Below are 18,870 nucleotides of genomic sequence, written 5' to 3'. Positions count from 1 at the left end.
AGTTATGTCTAGTCAGTTATTCCATTTTGATTATTTGCAACTGTCTCTTCCATAAAGGATTCATTGTGCCTCTTTTATAAAGGATGGCTTTCCAACATTTAGAGAAATGAGCTGGGTATGAGTCAATACAATGTGAATAAAACTGGAACAAACAAAAAATAAAAAAGTATATAAACCTGAGCTAAATATTTTATATATTTCGCTATTATAAAGAACTTGTATTCTGTCACAGCCCAGAGCCACTACTAAGCCTAAGGTATGCAAGTCCTTGTCCCAAAGAGCACGGTCTCAGTCACTCCTGACCTGCCAGTGAAATCAGCCATGCTCACCTGGTTTTTAATTAGGCTTCTGAAAAAGGAAAAGTCCCACTATTATCCCAACCAACAGAACATATTACACATTACGAAAACTTCCACAAGAGCAATGACCCACTGCAGGCCTCTCAATCTCAGATGCATACAGGTAAGCCTGATTCTGCTGGGAACGTTGTACACTCCTTCCTAAAGGGAACGGCACCCACACCCGTGGTTTGAGACTGCAACACCAGAACTAGCTGCCTGAGGTTCAGACACAGCTCCTCCTCATTCTGAGATTACGCAGTCACTGCTGTTCTCTCACAAACCTCGAGGGCAATTCTGCTCTCCGTCTTACTGCGGTCTAGATCTTAAAAACACTCTATCAATTGAGTATTATCCTCAAGAATGCCACACAGCCAACTTCCCTGAAAGTATACATAGATCACTGAAGCAAGTACCCTTGCTGAGGCCAGAAACCTCTATTGTAAAATTAAGTATGAAAAGGGTGGGAGGCAAGCACGTCACAATTACAGTAATAGCACTAGTGAGTTAAACAGTGTACCAGATTTACATATTTCACATATCCTGTCACTGCCTTTTCTATAAACTCTTCTCCTGGTACACTCATTCCCTTCTCACACTCCTGCATTCTGCCCAAAAGGATGACTACAACAGCAGAAAGGAGGACAACTACAATTCCCACTCATTTAGAAACAACCCTTCTTTCTGTTTCAATACCACACTTACTCTATTATTTCCAAGACTTTTAATATATTTCTACTACCAGCACTTTACTTCATATTTTGGTTCACCAGAGAAGCAAGGTAAACACACAAGTAATTAATCTACATATCCTCACAACTGGATTGCTGCTGTTTTCTGGAAGCTAACTTTGGTTCTGCAACACACTACAGTAAGGTGCATCACTGATGTTCTTGTCATCCTCTTTTATTCCTAGTTTTATGCTATCCCTCCTGTTTGGGATGAACTTTTCCTAATACTCCTCACAAGGCATGTTCAAATCCCAATTAAACACACAGATACATACTTTTACATGGTCTTTGTCAATGAACAACTCCTCAAATATCTCCTAGACTTTCTATGTTTCAACTATTACCTATTGCATCATCTGTCCTTTAGGCAATGGCATATCTTTTAAGGCACAGCAGACATTGCATACACTCCTAGTATTTTTCTCAGTACATTTGACATTTAAAAAAATTTTAGTAAGACATAATGCTGTATTTTTATCTGGATGCATAATGAAGAGTTGATTTCCTCCTATATGTAAAGAAAGATGATGACAGTACACAGATATTCTTGTGATTTAGCAAGGCATAACAAAGAAAAAAAAAAAAAAAGAACTTTGACTACCTCCCAGTTTCCATCAGAAACCCAACCCTAATTTTCCATTCACTGCACTGTATTTTAAAAAGATTCCATCTGCTCTGTCTGTAGTACACATTAATATTCAGAAGACATCTGCAGTGTGCAGACCAAGCTTTTAATTGGAATCATGTCACAGCTACCATCACACAACACTGAATGTAAATGTTGGATATCTGCACTTGGCAGCTGCTTTGCAGGCTTATTATAAAGTCCTACTGAGACTGATAGTGACTTTAAATAATGTAGTATCAGGGCATAGAAGGTATCTTAAAAAAAAAAATCAAGTATTTACCATCTTGGAGCAGTTTTACAATACCATCCATATCTAATATAGTTTACTAACATCTTAAATTACTTAAAAGCAAAGTATCATTTATATTCAGCCATAACTTTCAAAGAGAGCCACAGATTGATACAATGATTGATACAACGATTGAACACACATCTTTCATTATAAGAGATGCTTAATAGTATCTAACTTCCATAGAAAGAAGGGCAAAGAAAACTGAACTACAGTGCAATTGAAACTATGTAGTGAAGCTCAAAGCATGAATAAAATCTGAAACTCCAGCATTACTAAACACGTAAGAGGACCTAAATAAAAGAACTTAATTAATAGGTGTGCTCAGTGATTTAAGACACTTTCTTGTAATGCCAGACAAATTATTCTTGAATGGATGATAATAGTTAGCCTTTTTTTAAACAAGTTAATAGCAGCTTCATTTGCTTCAAATCTTTGCCAATATGTAGTTATATAAAGTCACATTTTCCCAATCATCTACATATTTTCAGTTTGCAGTATTTTATTAAAGTTTCTAACAAACAGGGCAGAGTGATCAGACATCTATAGAGAGGAAGAAGTAGATATTACATATACACACACAAACTGATGTTATCTGTACAATCCAATTGAATAGTTATGTGGTCAAATGCAAACTGATTTTTTATATATATTGCAAGTTGTTTAAATCTTATCAGTAGGTAAAAGGGACATAGAAACATTTTAAGAACAGCAACACTCATTTTTCATGAAATATGCATTTTCTTGGAGAATTTGTCTTCCATTATCTTTGCTATAGTATCACGATAGACATTTTCTGAAAAATCTAATAAAACTTCAAGACTATTGCTTCTAAGAAATAGATAGATCACCACAAAAATAATTAGACAAGTAGAGGCAGCGTAAGAAAAGAAAACCATCAGAATCCAACTGTTTCAATTCCTTTGCCTTTCTCTGATAGACTAACTGGCATACTGGATATTGCTTCGCTTTAGTACAGCTTCTAACACAGTAAGTCAATTGCACTCAGCAGAAGAGGAGGACACAACTGCTCGGGCTCGGGCATACATACATGGTCAGTCTCAGGCCTACACTCACACTCTGCCAAGTCTTGCATATCCACCACCATTTCGGAACACGCTGTGACTAAAGTGCAACAAAATCGGAAGAAACAGCAAGGTCTCGGTCCCAAACCTGAGCAGACAACCAGCTGAGAGACAACCACTGATTGTATCAGGGCTTCCAGTGTGTTTTAATGCAAAGTCAAAAATGTCAACCATAATTTCATCAGTGATATACAGTATCCTACAGACATCCTTGAGTTTGCACTAGAATAGAAGGGAAGAATTACTGTGGGCACTTAGGGATGAGATACAGTTTAAGAAGCTTTTCCTTTTGCCTCTTAGCTATTTACAGTCTCAGATAAAACAGACTGAGCTCGCTCTCACAATCAGATACTGCATCTCATGTGATTGACAGTAAGAAACAACTATAACTGAACTAGTTCTACAAAAGAGAGCAATTCAGAAGAAAAATAAGGAAGAAGGGAAGATTTGAAGCACAGCAGAAGCAACCAGCAACATTGACAGGCCAGTGTTTTGTGTGCCTCATATGGATGTTATGCAGCTGTACTTGTTGGGTCAACCTGAGCTCAGGATTGTAATTGTAACTACACAAGTAGGATTTAAGAATAGCATCCCACGACTAAAATAAGAGGCACACAGAAGTCCCTGGTTCTTTGCCCGAGTCACTTCTACTTTCATTACTGATTTGGATGATGAAACACAGCATGCTTTCACAAGGTTTGTGTAAGACAAAGCTAGAATAGGTTGCAGTCATCTAATTCGATCTGTATAAAAGAGCAAGAGGAATTTCAATTAGGAACACCAGCATCAAGCTTCACTTCAAGCTGATTCAGAGCCTAATCTTACACAACCACACGTAAATCGGGGAATAAGAATACCTTTATATGCCTAGGCAAGATGCTCTAAAAGCTCATTAAAACATCACACTTTGTTTCCAGTTAAGTTCCAATGGTAAAAAGGCAAACAAAGTAACCTTAATTTACAGATAGAGGCATAAAGGGGCCCTGTAGTTTCAGACATTCTTTTTGCAGGTAGGTAACTACAAATTCTGATGGAGACATTCTTTAGGGTTTGGGTTAGCTGGGGCTTTTTTTGTTTGGCTGTGGAAGGTTGTTGGTTTTTTGTTTTTTGTTTTTTTTTGGGGGGGGGGGAAGGAGGAGGAGCAGAGAAATAAGCTAAGCTTCTACAATTTCTTACCACAGGGCATATTCTCCCTATTTACAAACTGAGCACTTTCTTGACTCCTTTAAAAATATTTCAGTGATGACCCTACTATATCATACTCAGCAAGTACTTTTTCTACTAATGCCACATAAAAGCTAACAAGCATCCACATCCTGGACAAACCTCAATATATTTATCAGCCATCTTAGCCACAACACCGTAACAGGTATCTATTATCAGCTGATTATCTACGATAACCTCGGCATCCTTCCCCAAGTCACTATTTTCTAGAATACAGTACACTATCCTGTAAACAATCACCACTGAAAAGATTCACTTTTGCCTGAACAGGGTTTGAATGACCTTTCTCAAAAGATCAACATTTTAAAGCACTGGCTCAATTCTTACTGAAGTCTGATTTTAACAGATTTTGAATTAGGTCCTTAATAAAAGAATAAAGATTTGTTACTGGCTTGTGAAATAAAAAATGTGTTGGAATAACTAGCGTTCCCATATAATTATACCTGATATGTTCCAAAAAATATGTTTTGGAACAATCATATCATGTATCATATCACATCTGATCAACTATGTAACAATGCCTTTTAATTTCTAATAACCAAAGCCTGGAAACCTTGATTACTTGTTTATAAAAAGTTCTAGATATACTTAAAACTGAAGTTATTGGTTTTTCATTAAAAAAAAAAAATCTGTCCTAGAAACACATAGTAGTGATGGGAGAGGTGCCACCAAGCACTGAAATACTGTTAATGGTTTTTTTTGGTTGGTTGGGGGTTTTTTTGTTTGTTTGTTGTTGTTTTTTGTTTTGGGTTTTTTTTTTAAAGGAAAAAATCAATAGGGTTTTGGAAGACTACAAGCCACATTCACTTTCCACCCACTGTACTCCTCATATACTGCCAGTTAATCCAACCTCACTGGATGGTAGGACTTTTCCTTACAGAATTTTATGTCTTCAGAATCACAGCGCTGGGCACCAGGATTTCTGCCTCGCTTCCCCATGTCTCTAGGCTGCAAGAATTCTCTGTCTGAGCAATACTGACTCTGCCATCCACGTTGCTTCTCTGGTCGAGTGCTTTGCTGGGGAGAGGAAAATGAAACATGACTCACACCCAGCCCTTCTCCACCACTGCGGCAAGTAGCACAGCCTCGGCTCTGAGGAAGACGACAGCCAGAGGACTGGGGAGTGGCACAGAATGATGAGATTGCGCAGAAGGAACAGAAGATCATCATGGATTCTGCAGGATTATTACTGCTAACATCTCTGGCAATTCTGTGATCCTATATGCATACAATACCAAATACTACTGCATGACCAGTGCAATTATCCATCAATAATCCACAAGTAGATCTTGTTTCATTGAAACATAATTTGGAAACAGTGTATTTTATCAAACAAACTATAAATAAATTTGAGTAGACTAAGTATGGAAGATTTAAAATTATGGAAGTTAAAATTCTTTATCTGGGCAATGCTCAAGTTGTAATACACAAAAGTATGAGGGAAAAAAAAATCTGTACCATATCTCAGAGTGAATATACTTTACAGCTTTTCCACCTTCAGATTTAAGCTTCTAACAATATTCATTAAGTCAAAATTTAACAATATTCTTATATAATAACACAGCTGTAAAAAGACTAATCTTCATGTAAAGAAATATTTTGATAGACAAAGATCTCCTAGATGGAAAGAAAGAAGAAAAAAAAAAAAAACTTCCAGTAATTATATACGGTACATTTTCACAGTAAGAGCTATTTGGGGAAAGGAGGAAGGGGGAAGACAGACAGACCTGTCCTGTTCACTAAGAAGAGATAATAGTAGAATTCAGCACATTCTCATCAGCCCAGGAAAAACCCTCTTTTATTTTCCCAAGAATGTTTCAAGTCCCTGCAAGAGGGCACAATTTATCATTTATCCTGTCATAAAAATGCCAGTAAGATCTCCCTGACCAAAGTGAGCTGCAGTCCCAAAGGCCCTTGCTTCTCAAGCCCCCCAAAAGGACATGGCCTTTACTTCAGCTCCCTGTACAGTCACCTGGCAGGCGGAGAACCCTTACCCATATTCCAGCTACTTTATCCTGTCACAGCCTGCAAGAGCGGCCACTTGGAAACAAACTCCTTGTTGATACAGCCCAGCAGTATTTCTTCAATATTTTACTATTTTGACAATTCAGTAAATAAACATTTTGCACCAATTATAATTAAAATTCTTGTTAATTATGTTTCCTAACTTTAAACTAGCATGATAGCAAGAACAGCCAATGTCCTTTTAAAGGCACTGCATTTTCCAGGCTTTATAGAGATAAGCGTTACAGCTACAAGATATCTGTTCTGAAAAGTTCATGATACAGAGAGACATACCAAACCTCGGAAAGAGTCATAAGAACAAAGTGACAACAATATCTGCATGGTCATTAGTTCTATGACTGTTCAGAAGATGGGATAAGCTTATTGGCAAGCTTTTTTTTTTTTTTTTTTTATAATGTATTTTGTCACACACTGCCTTACATGGAATAACTGGAGGGAGGGGTCAGGTTTTGCCTTTTTTAAGTGTAGTTAACTGCATCTTTGAAATATTTTCTTAGACATCTTTCTTCCCATACTTCCATTTGGTACAAAATCACATCCACCCCGGCTTTGCTTACAAAGAAATATAACAACATACATGCACATTTTAACTAAAATACTGTTTTCTCTGTTTCTCTGCACAGAGGAAGGTAGTTCTTCCAGTTCAGTCAGGCTGTTCCTTTAAAAGTAAAATGCTAGAGACAAGCTACAATTTGTAAATTCAGTGCTATGTACAGGTAGGAGAAAATAATCTAAAATACAGTATAGAGGTGAAAATAAGTAATATATGACCATATAGTAATTTACACTTATGACAGGAGGAATCACCATAAATTAGCAAGAAAAAAGAAACATTACTGTAGAAAGTGAACTGTGTTCATTTCAAAAATCAGTTCATATATATATAGTACTTCATAATGCACAAACAAATATTCTACAGGTTTGTTCATTAATGACAAACTACCTTCACAAAATTTCTGGCCTCTAGGAGATAGGTGCCTTATTGGAGTCCTCTGCAAAATGAGCAAGAACAAAGAATAGTGGAAACAGTACACTACTTTATAAAAAGAAGTCTTGAAATAATTTCAGAAGATAATTCCAAATGGGCCTTGATTACTGCATTAATGGTAAAGTTATTAGATTACTTACATCCAGAGAAAAGACCCTGACATGCTTATTTTAGTACAGGGTCAGATTTTTTTTTTCAGATTTACAAAAAAAAAGGTTTTAAAACATTGTAAAAGGCAGACAGATACATTTTATGTCCAATTATTTTCTATTATTTTCAAAGAATAAAGTGAGCAGGTTCTGCAAAACTCCAATATGCTACAAAATTCCATGTCATTACATTAAAAGAAAAAATCTTCATAGTGACAAAACTTTAGCCTTTAGAGAAGCACAATGATATTTGATATAGATCTTAACATTTAAAACATGCAAGTTTGCCCACTGTCACAGAAAATTAATGTAACTAAGTCTTCTCGCTAACCTGAGATCCTGCCTTACACCCTTGATGCCTGTCAACTTTATTTTTAAACTCTTACTATTTTCATTCCCATTATGAACATTGATAACGTATAAGCAGTCACACTCTCCAAACTTTGACTTCTACTTAACTCCAACATTTCCAACAAATTCAACTGCAGTCATATGCATTGCAGATACTGATCTTTTCTATTTGAACACTCTTCTCTGTAAATGGTAGTACTGTTTAGCTATTCAGTCAAGCCATATCAAATGCAACTTCTTTAAATGAACTAGACTTTTGCCATTCCAAGGGCTGAACTGAAGGGTTTGTGAAGGGTTAACCCACAATTTAAATATTAAAAGGGAAATAAATAACTTTTATAATGATTGTGTACCAACTTGTTTAATACTGTATGTTCATTTTGTTTCTTTATGAACAGTATTACTGGTTGGGGGGGGGGGGTTAAACTAGAAATATCAAGTCCTGGCTTCATGACATTTACTGTACTGTCACCAGAATTATTACTTCTGTTTCTGAGGCTCTTTCCTCTTAATATTCCAATGATATTTGAGAAGTTTGAAAAGGATGTGGCTTTAGTAAAAAGTAGCTGTATCTGATGGACCCAAACATATAAAAAACACTCAGAGAAAAAGAGCTCTCTGCAGGAAGTATGAGCATCCCTGACCATTCAGTCATGGGTTCAGACATCCGAAGATTCCCAGACCACACACAAGGGAATCTGTATTCCTGATACTTCTAACAAAAAATAAACACGCCATGCCTCCCTCTTGTAGGTCTGCTAGTACTTCTCTGTACATGAGAACAGCAAAAGAGGGCAAGGTAATTAGACTCTCTGTTACAGGTCAAATTCAAAGGAAACAACAACTCTTGTTACTTCTAGGTTAATGCAGACAGGAAGAAAAATACTGGGCAAAACACTTCAATGTTCAAAGTAAAAGACAAAGATGTTCTGTATCATCATTGCTTTTAAATATACTCAACAAAACACTCCCAAGAAACATTGCTTTGGTATTCTAGTAACCTCAACTGTCACATACTGCTTTGTATCGCACATTGTAAATCACTACGGATTTACTGCTTACCTTACCTAGCGCAAAGGAGCAGAGTGCCTACATATCTTCACCTCAAAGGTACAATATAAGAATTATAAAAAATATATCCCAAACTATTCTAATAGCAGCAGGCAACAAGTACTACATAGTTCAAATTCCAGATGAACTGATTTTTGGTAGGACAGCTTCCATTACAGAGCTCCCCACAGTCACTGTTACATACTGCCTGCACATAGCACACGTTGCAAATCTTTTACAGCTATGAAAACTTACAAATATCTGCATGCAAAAGCTATGAAAAGAAAAAAAAAGCGTACAAATACACATCATAAAGTTATATTCTTTTATTCTGCTATATATAATTAAGTCATATGGCATAAAACTGTTAGTAATGAAATGTTTTCAGCAGTGAGAAATTAAATTGACTTCACAAGAATATAAGGGATGCTCATAGAGAGAACAAGAGAAAATTAAGGCCATTCAAATATACCTCTTTACCATAAAGTTATACAATCTCAAGGATTAGAATTAAATTCGTCATACAAATTACATCAAGTGATGTTTAAATACTTCAATTTTTCAAGCATACAGAAATTAAAGTAACATCAGCACTTTAAGGAGAGGTGAAAGAACTAGGAAGTTTTAGCATTTCAGAACAAGAATGCTTGCAGAATCTTCCCCACCCCTCTCCCCCAAAAATGTCAAAGACAGAACACCACAATGTTAATCTATCTTCATGAGTAGTCTTTTCTTAACTTATCACTGAGAAAGCTTGAAGCCTTACAAATATTAATGAATTTTAAGCAGATCCATTGATAATATTAAATGTTAGAAAACTAACAGTTTCAGAACCATTACTTTTGAAAAACTGGGGAATTCTATCACCTTTGAATTTTCATTCCAGGGCTTTCCATGAGACATTCTGACATTCTTCATAAAGAGGCATTCCCCATATCCATGGCAACTGGAGACTGACCTGATCCTTACGCCATGATATGTCTTTGTGGAAGCAATTCTTCCTGAATGATATTTCTAAAGCAGGGTTAGCACAAGTGCCATCACAGAAATGGCAGTGTGTTTACTGGAGGCCCAAAAGGAAAAAAAATAAATAAATACAAACCAGAAATACTTGCATTTTTCTTCTCCTCAAATCTCTTCTGTGCAAGACAGCTCTCCCAATAGGAAGCACAAAACAATATGCTACCCCAAGGGAGGAAGAACTGAAATGGAAATGAAGGGCCATTGTAACATCCTGCTCTGTAACAACCTGTCAATATACAATCACCAAGAATTGAATCTTGGCACTACAGTTTTCTCAGAAATACATAGGAAGGACTATACGTTAGTTTCTCAGCTTTCTGCTAAAAAATACACAGTTCTCCTCACATAAATTTCATATATTTATGAAATTTTTAGAATGCTTGGTAACAAGAGAAGCTGTACTTTAAGCTTTGAATTCCTTCACTGTATACTACTCAGCATCACTGAAGGGCAGAAACACACTATTACTAATGGCAGGGGGTTTTGTTGTTTTTTGTTTTTTTTTTACACAATACCAATTCATCTCTAACTTGTAATTCTAATCCTTGTTCACATAGGAGTTTAGAGTGAAATTCTGTGACAAGTTGCTCAATTTTTCTGGTTAGACTTCACCAACATCCAAAAAGGAACGTGGGATTCCAGGCTCTTGCACGATCACCTCAGAATGAACTGTGCCATCATGCCAGTTGGAAACGGAGCTCCTACAGGCTGTCATTTTTGAGAAGCAGAGCTGTTCTTCAAGCCACCATCGGAAAGCCATCAGGAAATAGAAGGAAGGCACAGATATGATTTTTTTAAATATACAGATAGATTTTATTTCTCTTTGAATTTTCATATATATATATACACACATATACACACATATACACACACACGCTCACTGAAAGCATTGCTACAGAAGTCCCTCCCATACGCCCTAAAGGCAGAGTGTTCCTAGAGATGTCTCTCCTCCCGAAGGGAATTGCCAAGCCTATACTCAGAGCACAACCAAAACTACTCATTGTCTCTAATTTTCATATAGAAAGGAAATGTCCCAATATGGAAAGGGCTAATAGCAAAACTGCTACTGATATAATGCTGGGGTTTATTTTACAGTGAGTCATGTATATTTATGAAACACAGGCCCAACCATAGCAGTATGAGGGAGAACTAGAAGAGAAGCTCTTTTCTAAATCCTCTAATCTCTTCTATCCATTCCTATCCATCAAAGCAATCAAACATCACTGTGACCACTGGGATTTTTAGAACCTCACAGAGAAAATGCAAATGAACACAAAGCAGCAGAATGTTCCAAGTAATAATTTCTGGAGAGTCTACCTAATAGTCTCTTTTTCACATCTGTACTTTAAAAAGGAAATAATCTGTTTTGCATTAAAGAAACTCCTAAGTCCACAACCTTTAACAGAATCAGCACCCTGGTGCAAGAGCCTTTTATATATTGGTCTTTTGTCCACACACATTTCTCAAATTCCCCACTACTTACTTTTCTTACCTGTGTTCTTATCATTTACCTTATTTGTTTTCTGTTACAGTGACACAAAGATACTAAAAATGCATAGTGCAGAGTACCCATCATTTACTGTAGAACTGATGGCTAATAGTTATAGCTAATACCAAGTGCTCTGTTAGAAAATACCAAGCATAACAGTTGAGTGAAAAGTTACCAGCATCTGAGAGATCACAAATATGAATTTAAAAGAAATTAAGATTAAAAAAAAAGAAAAAGTATGCCTTCATTCTCAACATTTTAAATTGATTTTAAAAGACAGGTTTCTTGCAATGTAGAATTTCCTCCTTCCTGATGTAAATTAATATACGTTTAGCAGTATCCAGTAATGCCTGCATATTTCAATCAACTCATTTATAATTCTCTTTCTCAGCCAGCCAGTTTATCCCTTCACTTCATACTTTCAGTTCTCCTGCTATCTCAGGTAAGAAAGATATATTGTATCTATATTTTAAATTAAAGTTCTTTTTGCACTGAAGATTATTGATGAAACCTCTTTGCAGGCTTCATTAAGATACAAATGATGTTTTCCTTAATACTACATCACTTATTAAAGAAAGCTCTGGTCTAATCTTTTAATAGAATAAATACAATCTTAAGAAGAAATGCTGAAAAGAAAGTCTTGTGTGATACGCAACTACAGAGGCAAAAAAAAAAGCTTCAGAGGTTAGAAAAAAGCTTTCAATATTTTGTCCAAGTAACTAACTAAAAGAGAAATGAAACCTGTCTTCCTTAATTCTTAGTTTATCTTCAAGTTTCCCTTGTGTGAGCAAGATAAATATAGAGAGTGAAGTTCCATTAATACTAACTGAAGTTACTCTATTTAATCCTTCAGAGTTAAGCCAGTGAGAACTGGCTCTGCAAAACAAAGATGTGCAAGTATAACAGCTGTACAATGGTAGTCCTTCGCTTGGTTTTTTCTGTGTTAAACGCATTCAAGATAATACACTGCCAAGACCTATAACATTTAGAAAATTACAGAAATATATTTCTCTTAAAACATTATCAACAGGGGTGCATCATTAAAATTTTGCTTCATAATGGATTTAATATTATTGATGGAGAATCAAAGAGGAAATAAAATTCTAAAGCTTCTTCTACAGCTTCTGGTATCAGCACTTCCTTATACATTCACCCATGCTAAATATATATTATAAAGAAAGCAGGTGTATATATTTCTTTATATACCAAACTCAAACCCTTAAAACAGTTTGATCATAATCTAGAGCTTCTTCCTCCATTTCCTTAAAAATCTAGAAATGACTTAAGCAGAGTGCAAAACAACTTTATTACAATCACTATTAAGGCACATGAGTCGGAAACAATTTCAACACAAAAAATAAAGAGATGTAGTGCTAGTAATTATTAGATCATGAAAGTGTCCACTATGTGCTACCTGGATTTTAAACAGAACATCTATTCCTTCAGTTGAATTTGAATTTGCACCACACAATGCAATAATATTGTAAAAACGAGTTTCTGTAAAAAGAGGCCCTTTTAATGCTTGAGGACAAAAAAAATAAATAAAAAAGAGTGAGGATAGAGCTATCGTGCTTTATTCCCAGGAAATTAACAATTATGGAGGAACAGTGCATTAGGCGAATGTACTACTAAAAAGTTAAAAGCACTTCCAATTTAAAGGTAAACGTATCTCAGGAAAGCTTGCAATAATCAATGAATCTGAATCACATCTGAAAACTTGAATAGAACTCTCCAGAAGGACTATTATTCTCTTTACTGCTTCCCTCAAAAGTCTGAAACATTCACATCATATGATTCTATCACTCAATAAATTTCCTTGAATTATTTCAGGAAAACAGCAAGGAGTTATGCCTGACCTGTAAATTGATTTAGACACTATATAAACTCTTAGTGATTGATGTAAAACACAAATTTTGCAGGGAAAATATACCGGACATACCAGACAAGCACAGAATAAAAAAGCATAAGCAAATGATGTTTAGGAATAAGAATAGCATTAAGTATTCAGAAACAGATTTAAATAAATATCAAACACTTCTGTTGACAATTAAAAAAAAAAAGAGATTTCAAAGATGGACTGAACTGTTATTCAGATTCACTTACAAGATTTAATGATTTAGGAACCTGCATTTCCCTACTGTCTCTCTTCCTTCTAGATCCCTTCTGCTCAAATATCCTATTGATGTTTTAAAGATGACATTTAGCAAATCCTTGAATTTTAATTGAGAAGCTGACTGCAGAACTAAGCAGTACGATTTTACCTGTTCATCCAGATTTATACGCACTGTTTTTTCACTATAACAATAGAACACAGAGAAGAGGATTATTTCAAAAGCAATACAGAAGTGTTCTATTTTGCTCAGGAAGTTACTCAAGTATACAGCCTTTCCTCCAACACCAAGGTAAAACCCTGGGGGAAAAAAAATTGGAATTTGCACTAAAATAATTGTCATTTTATATTTATATATAATTATGTATGCAAATATTTTATATAAAAGTCTAAAATGACAATTATATATTTATATATCTATTTATGTAAATTCATATATCTTTATATACAATACATATAAAATTTATGATGTGCATATTATATATACATGTCATGCGTCATTAAACATCTGACTTGTTCAAGTTAGTGTATATCCCAGTATTAATTCTAGTTCTACTAGTTTTGCTTAATATTTCCAAGAATACCACAGCTTTTATATTAATTGATTACTATAACAACCAAGGATGCATAAAATTAAAAGTTAAATCTCAAAGTCTTGAACAGCACCCTTGGACCTTTGTGCAATTGCCTCAGTTGGCAGGGGAGAAAAGCTGCCTTGCTTCCTTCAGATTTGCTGCTCCCAACAGATTTGTGGCTCACAACTCAGTCTCAAACAGTGGGAAGAACATTTCTACAGCTTTCATTTTATAGCCTTTACATGTCCCTTCAGAGCTTTCCTGCTAGGACTACTAGTGTCATGGTCAAGGACACATTTTCAACATACATACCCATTCTTGACTACTTCTTCAGCCTGATTTTTGAATTTGTCACTTTGCATCTTTTCCTGACTCTACCAACTTGTCAGTTTTGCAGCTATACTGGTCAAATAGAAAGGCTCTGAGGAAAGCTCATATGTACAAGTGTAAGCTCGCTGCCACAGCTGACTGGATAAATACTATTTTAGGTTTTTTTCCCTGCTGTTATCATCATCATCTTTTAACACACTTCTTACACACTGAACTCTGCTGAACAGCCACCCCCTGACATCATCTTGATGACATATACACAAACTTCAGGCAAAAAGGACCAAAATGAGGGATGAAATGCTAGTCTTTCAGAGAATAAACATAAATCTAGAGGTAATTTCTTAAGGGTCACAACAGAATAGAAGTCTTTTTCGCAGTCTAGTTAGTTTCAGTGGTTTTTACCACATTGATGGAGTACCATTATGGGCAGAAAAGGAACCACTGGTGTCACTATGACTACATGCAGACATTTGCCACATACCAAAGGCTCAATTTATTCTGATTTTAAATTACTTCTCCATTCTATCACCACATGCACTCAAAACAAACAAACAAAAAATCCACCAGACAAGTTATCTGAAGTGTTCTCTGACTCTTTGCATGCACATGCAGTCTAGTGAGATGCACAAATTTAATGTTGTGCCTGAAGTAGAAATGTGAAGGCAATCACATCATTTGCGCGGACATCTTCCATATGCCCAACATATAAAAACAGGTTAATTTTTAAACTAGCTTTAAATTTCTTAAAGTAATATTTTATAAAAAAACCCACTGCTTAATTTTATCTTTATGTTTAAAAATTTCAGTGGAAACATTTTAAAACATTCATTTGACTTCAGTCTTTTCAACTCAAAAACTGAGTATTAAACTAGGAAAACAAAGTGAAATTAATTGAAAACTATCCTAAGTTGCCCAGGATGAAAAAATACAATCTTAATAAAACACTGTTAGGATCTGTTCAGTTGGACCATCTGAGATTTTTTCATTTTGTGTGTTTTCTCTCTCTTTTCTAAGTGTCCTTTAAATGCTGAGCAGTCTATGACCATAAAAGATCTGATCTCCCATATAAAGGTAGAAAAATTCTCCTTTCTATAAAATTCGCAGAGGACAAAGATATCAGTGCCTCAGACTTCAGTATTTTCTGGTTACTAGAGTCCTCTTCAACAACAGTTATGAAGGAAACTTAAAAAACATGCCACCATGGTTGACTGCCCCCGCCCCCAATGTTAAATAACATGATAAAACATCATTTCTCTGACCCTATACAGAGACTTTTGCCTACTGTTACACAGAATATATCACTCTTCCTTTATCAGGTCTTTGAAACTATAAAGCAGGGAATAGCATGTTTTTTCAGAGCACAAGCAAGACAGTATTGCTGACAGTGCCACTTGCCTCAAGGGTTCTGACTAGCACAAGTGACACCAACCAGTCTTGTTAATTTAATTTTCTATCTGAGATAAAAAGACGGTGAACAGAAACTTGAAGCAAAGGAATCACCCGCACACTTTGGACAGCCTCACCACATAGAGCTATATTTGAAAAGTGGTTTGCCACCATCAAGTTTATAAATTTTCATCTGAACACACTGAAGTTCAGAAGATCCTTTCAGCTGTAGTTTCCAACATCAACCAGGAAAACTTTACACTCATTTCCCTGTTCTTTCAAACCTTAAAACAAGACAAACTGATCAATAAATAGAAAACTTAGCATTCAATGACAAAAGAAAGCCTCCACCAGAGCTTTTAAGATAAACACTGTATACAGAAATATTGCACATTTAAAAATTGACATCCAATTTACTGCAATTTTCTCCAATCTAGAATTGTATTTTAAAGAACATATTTCATAAAAAGCAATAATTTGTTTAATATTTAGAGATGTTTTAAGATATTCATAACTTGGGTGCAAGGCAAAATAACTCATAATGGTTGTCATCAATACATGCTCACACTTGCACATCCCCTTAACTTCATTCCAGCCACAATCACTGTCTACTTCTCTTTCCTCCACTTTGCTGCCTTTCTTTTTCTTATTTCATGCCCTAAACAGAACCTCCCTTCTTTGTAGAAAAAAACAAAAATTCAAATCTAGACAGTAACTGCAAACTGCTATATAATTTGTCCTGCTTGCATGTTTTATTCTTGTCCTCTCACATATTTGCATATCCTGTTTAGACTGTACACTTTCAGGAGTAGAACCCGCATTTTACCCTGTGAAGTTCCCAGCCTAAAAGGGCTGCAACAATAGCTGGTTTCTCAATGCTTCCTTAATAATAACAACAATCTGTTCCACAGTTTAATTTCTTCTTGTTTCTTTAAAACCATTAACCAAAGCACAGATGTAAGAACACACTACATCCACAGGATGACATGCAGTAATCGGTCTGAAAAAGAATCCTTTATCTATAAAAGTCATAAACCTTTACTCATATTATAGTTCAAGGTCATAAGAATTCCAAATGAAAGCACTGAAAGTTTAGGGAAAGCATGTCATTTCACCTTTTCCTCCCCCCTTAAGTTACCTTCTAATAAAGGGAGAATATTCAGAAGCATCAGGTCCAAAATTCCAAGTTTTTTAAGAAGTATGATTCATAAACATTTTACATAACTTTTTCCTGAAGCTCAATTAAAATTTCAAATTATAAACACTTGTGCTTTGCACATCAAACACTATTCACTACAACAGAAGAAAAATGTACAAGTTACAAGTGGAGTTTCATTGTCCAGATCAAGTAAGTATCCAGTATCTTTTCCATCTTAGAGAGCTGCAGCATGAACAGGAGGACACAGGTAGTTTTGAATTTTCACTATTTAGCAACGCATTCAGAAGTTATCTCAGGGCTTTATAATAACCCCTTTAAACAAACAACACTGGGAATAATAGTAATAAAGCACTTAGCTCACCCCCAACATCAATGAAGAACATTTATCCTTAGACTTCTGTCCTTAAATCATCGTGGGCAAGTACCGAAGCGACGGCACACTAACACATGATCCTTCCTATCACATGCTTGGCAGCGTGCTCATTTCACTCCGATAACTCTGCTCAGACCCCAGGCACAAGTTCGGCCGTTATTCGGTAGCTCGGCACATCTGCTTGCCGACACCCCACCCAGGGAAAGACTCTCCTTCCGGACGCCACGAGCCCAGCAGACGGAGCACGGGCTTCCCCCGGGCAAGAGGCGAAGCCCGCTGCAGCCCGCCCGCAGCACGGCCGCAGCCTGCAGAGCCCCCGGGGCCGGAGCCCGCCGGAGCGGCTCGGCGGCGGCGGCGCCGCAGCGGGAAGCCGGCGGAGCCTCCCCCGCGCAGCCCGTCCCGCCGCCGCCGCCGAGGACGGGGCGGCGGCGGGCGGAGCAGAGCCGCTGGCCGCCGGCCCTCCGCGCTGCCCCGCCGGGGCAGGGGCCCCCGCCGCCGCCCCCCGCGCCTGCCCGCCGCCGCCCCGGCCGGCACTCACGCTCGAAGTCGGAGTCGGAGTCCTCGTCGCCCCGGTCGGGCTCCTCCTCGCCGTTGGACTCGGTCTGCATGGGCTCCCCGTCGAAGTTGACCCCCCTGCGGCCGCCGCCGGCCGCCGCGGCCTCCTGGTCGCGGGCATCCCGCAGGCGGGCGAAGTAGTCGGCGGCGAAGCCGAGGAGGTCGGACGGCCGGTGCCGCAGCACCTCCACCGTGTAGCCCTGCAGCAGCTCGGTGAGGCCCGGCGGGATCTCGATGCTCATGGCGCCGGGACTGCGGAGGCCGCCGCCGCCTCCCCCCGCGGCCGCTGTGGCGGTGGCGGGCTCGGGGCCTCCCTCCCGGGTCGCGCGCTGACTCCCGCCGCTCCGGTCACGCCAGCCGCGCCGAGGGGAGGGGGAGGGGAGGGGAGCGCCCCGGCGGCAGCGCTGCGCAGGCGCGGCCGCGAGCGCGGGGCCAACGGCCGCGCACGCGCCGAGCGGGGAGGCGCGTGCGTCACAGTGAGGCGCGGCGCGAGCGGGGCCGGGGCCGGGGGTGCCGGGCGCGAGGGCGGGGCAGTGCGCAGGCGCGGCGCGAGCCCGGCGAGCGCCGAGGGCAGGGGGCGCGAGGGCGGCGCTGTGGCGGGAACCCTGAGGCGCTGGGGGCGGGAGGAGGGGCGGCGGGGCGCGCGGCCTCGTGCTCGGCGCTTCGAGGTCCCCAACGGCCGCGCCGCCATGAGCAACGGGCGCCCGGCAGCATGCGGAGAGCCAAAGCGGTTTTGCGCCGTGTTGGCAAATCCGACTTTTAAATTGTTCCCCGAGCGAAGCTAACGGCTTTGTGTAGTAACGAGAAAATACAGACTGTGGAAGCTGATGGAAGCTCTCGCTTCTCATCATCCAGGATCTTCAATATTTAGATGTATTTATAGCATATGGAAGTTTTTTTACAGCTTTCTTCAGGTTAGTCACTGCATATGTTAACTTCTTTTTTTTTCCCCTTTTTGCTAAGGCACAGTATTACTGTATATGTTTCCAAAGATATAGCAGGAGTGGAAGAA

The 18,870-nt window shown here is 38.3% G+C and overlaps 1 protein-coding gene across 1 annotated transcript in view; it reads right to left on the bottom strand.

Moving 5' to 3' along the window:
- Positions 1-18,199, bottom strand: part of PRKAR2A (protein kinase cAMP-dependent type II regulatory subunit alpha) — a 72,644-nt gene extending 54,445 nt beyond the window's left edge. The window contains exon 1 of the mRNA XM_067303408.1: positions 17,842-18,199. Within this exon, the coding sequence (XP_067159509.1) occupies positions 17,842-18,100 (259 nt within the window). The 5' untranslated portion in view covers positions 18,101-18,199. The remainder of the gene's footprint in view (positions 1-17,841) is intronic.
- Between the last annotated feature and the right edge of the window lie 671 nt (positions 18,200-18,870).

Source organism: Apteryx mantelli, chromosome 12 (genome assembly GCF_036417845.1).
Source record: "Apteryx mantelli isolate bAptMan1 chromosome 12, bAptMan1.hap1, whole genome shotgun sequence".
Classification (NCBI taxonomy): Eukaryota; Metazoa; Chordata; class Aves; order Apterygiformes; family Apterygidae; genus Apteryx; species Apteryx mantelli.
This window is presented reverse-complemented; position numbering and strand designations above follow the sequence as displayed.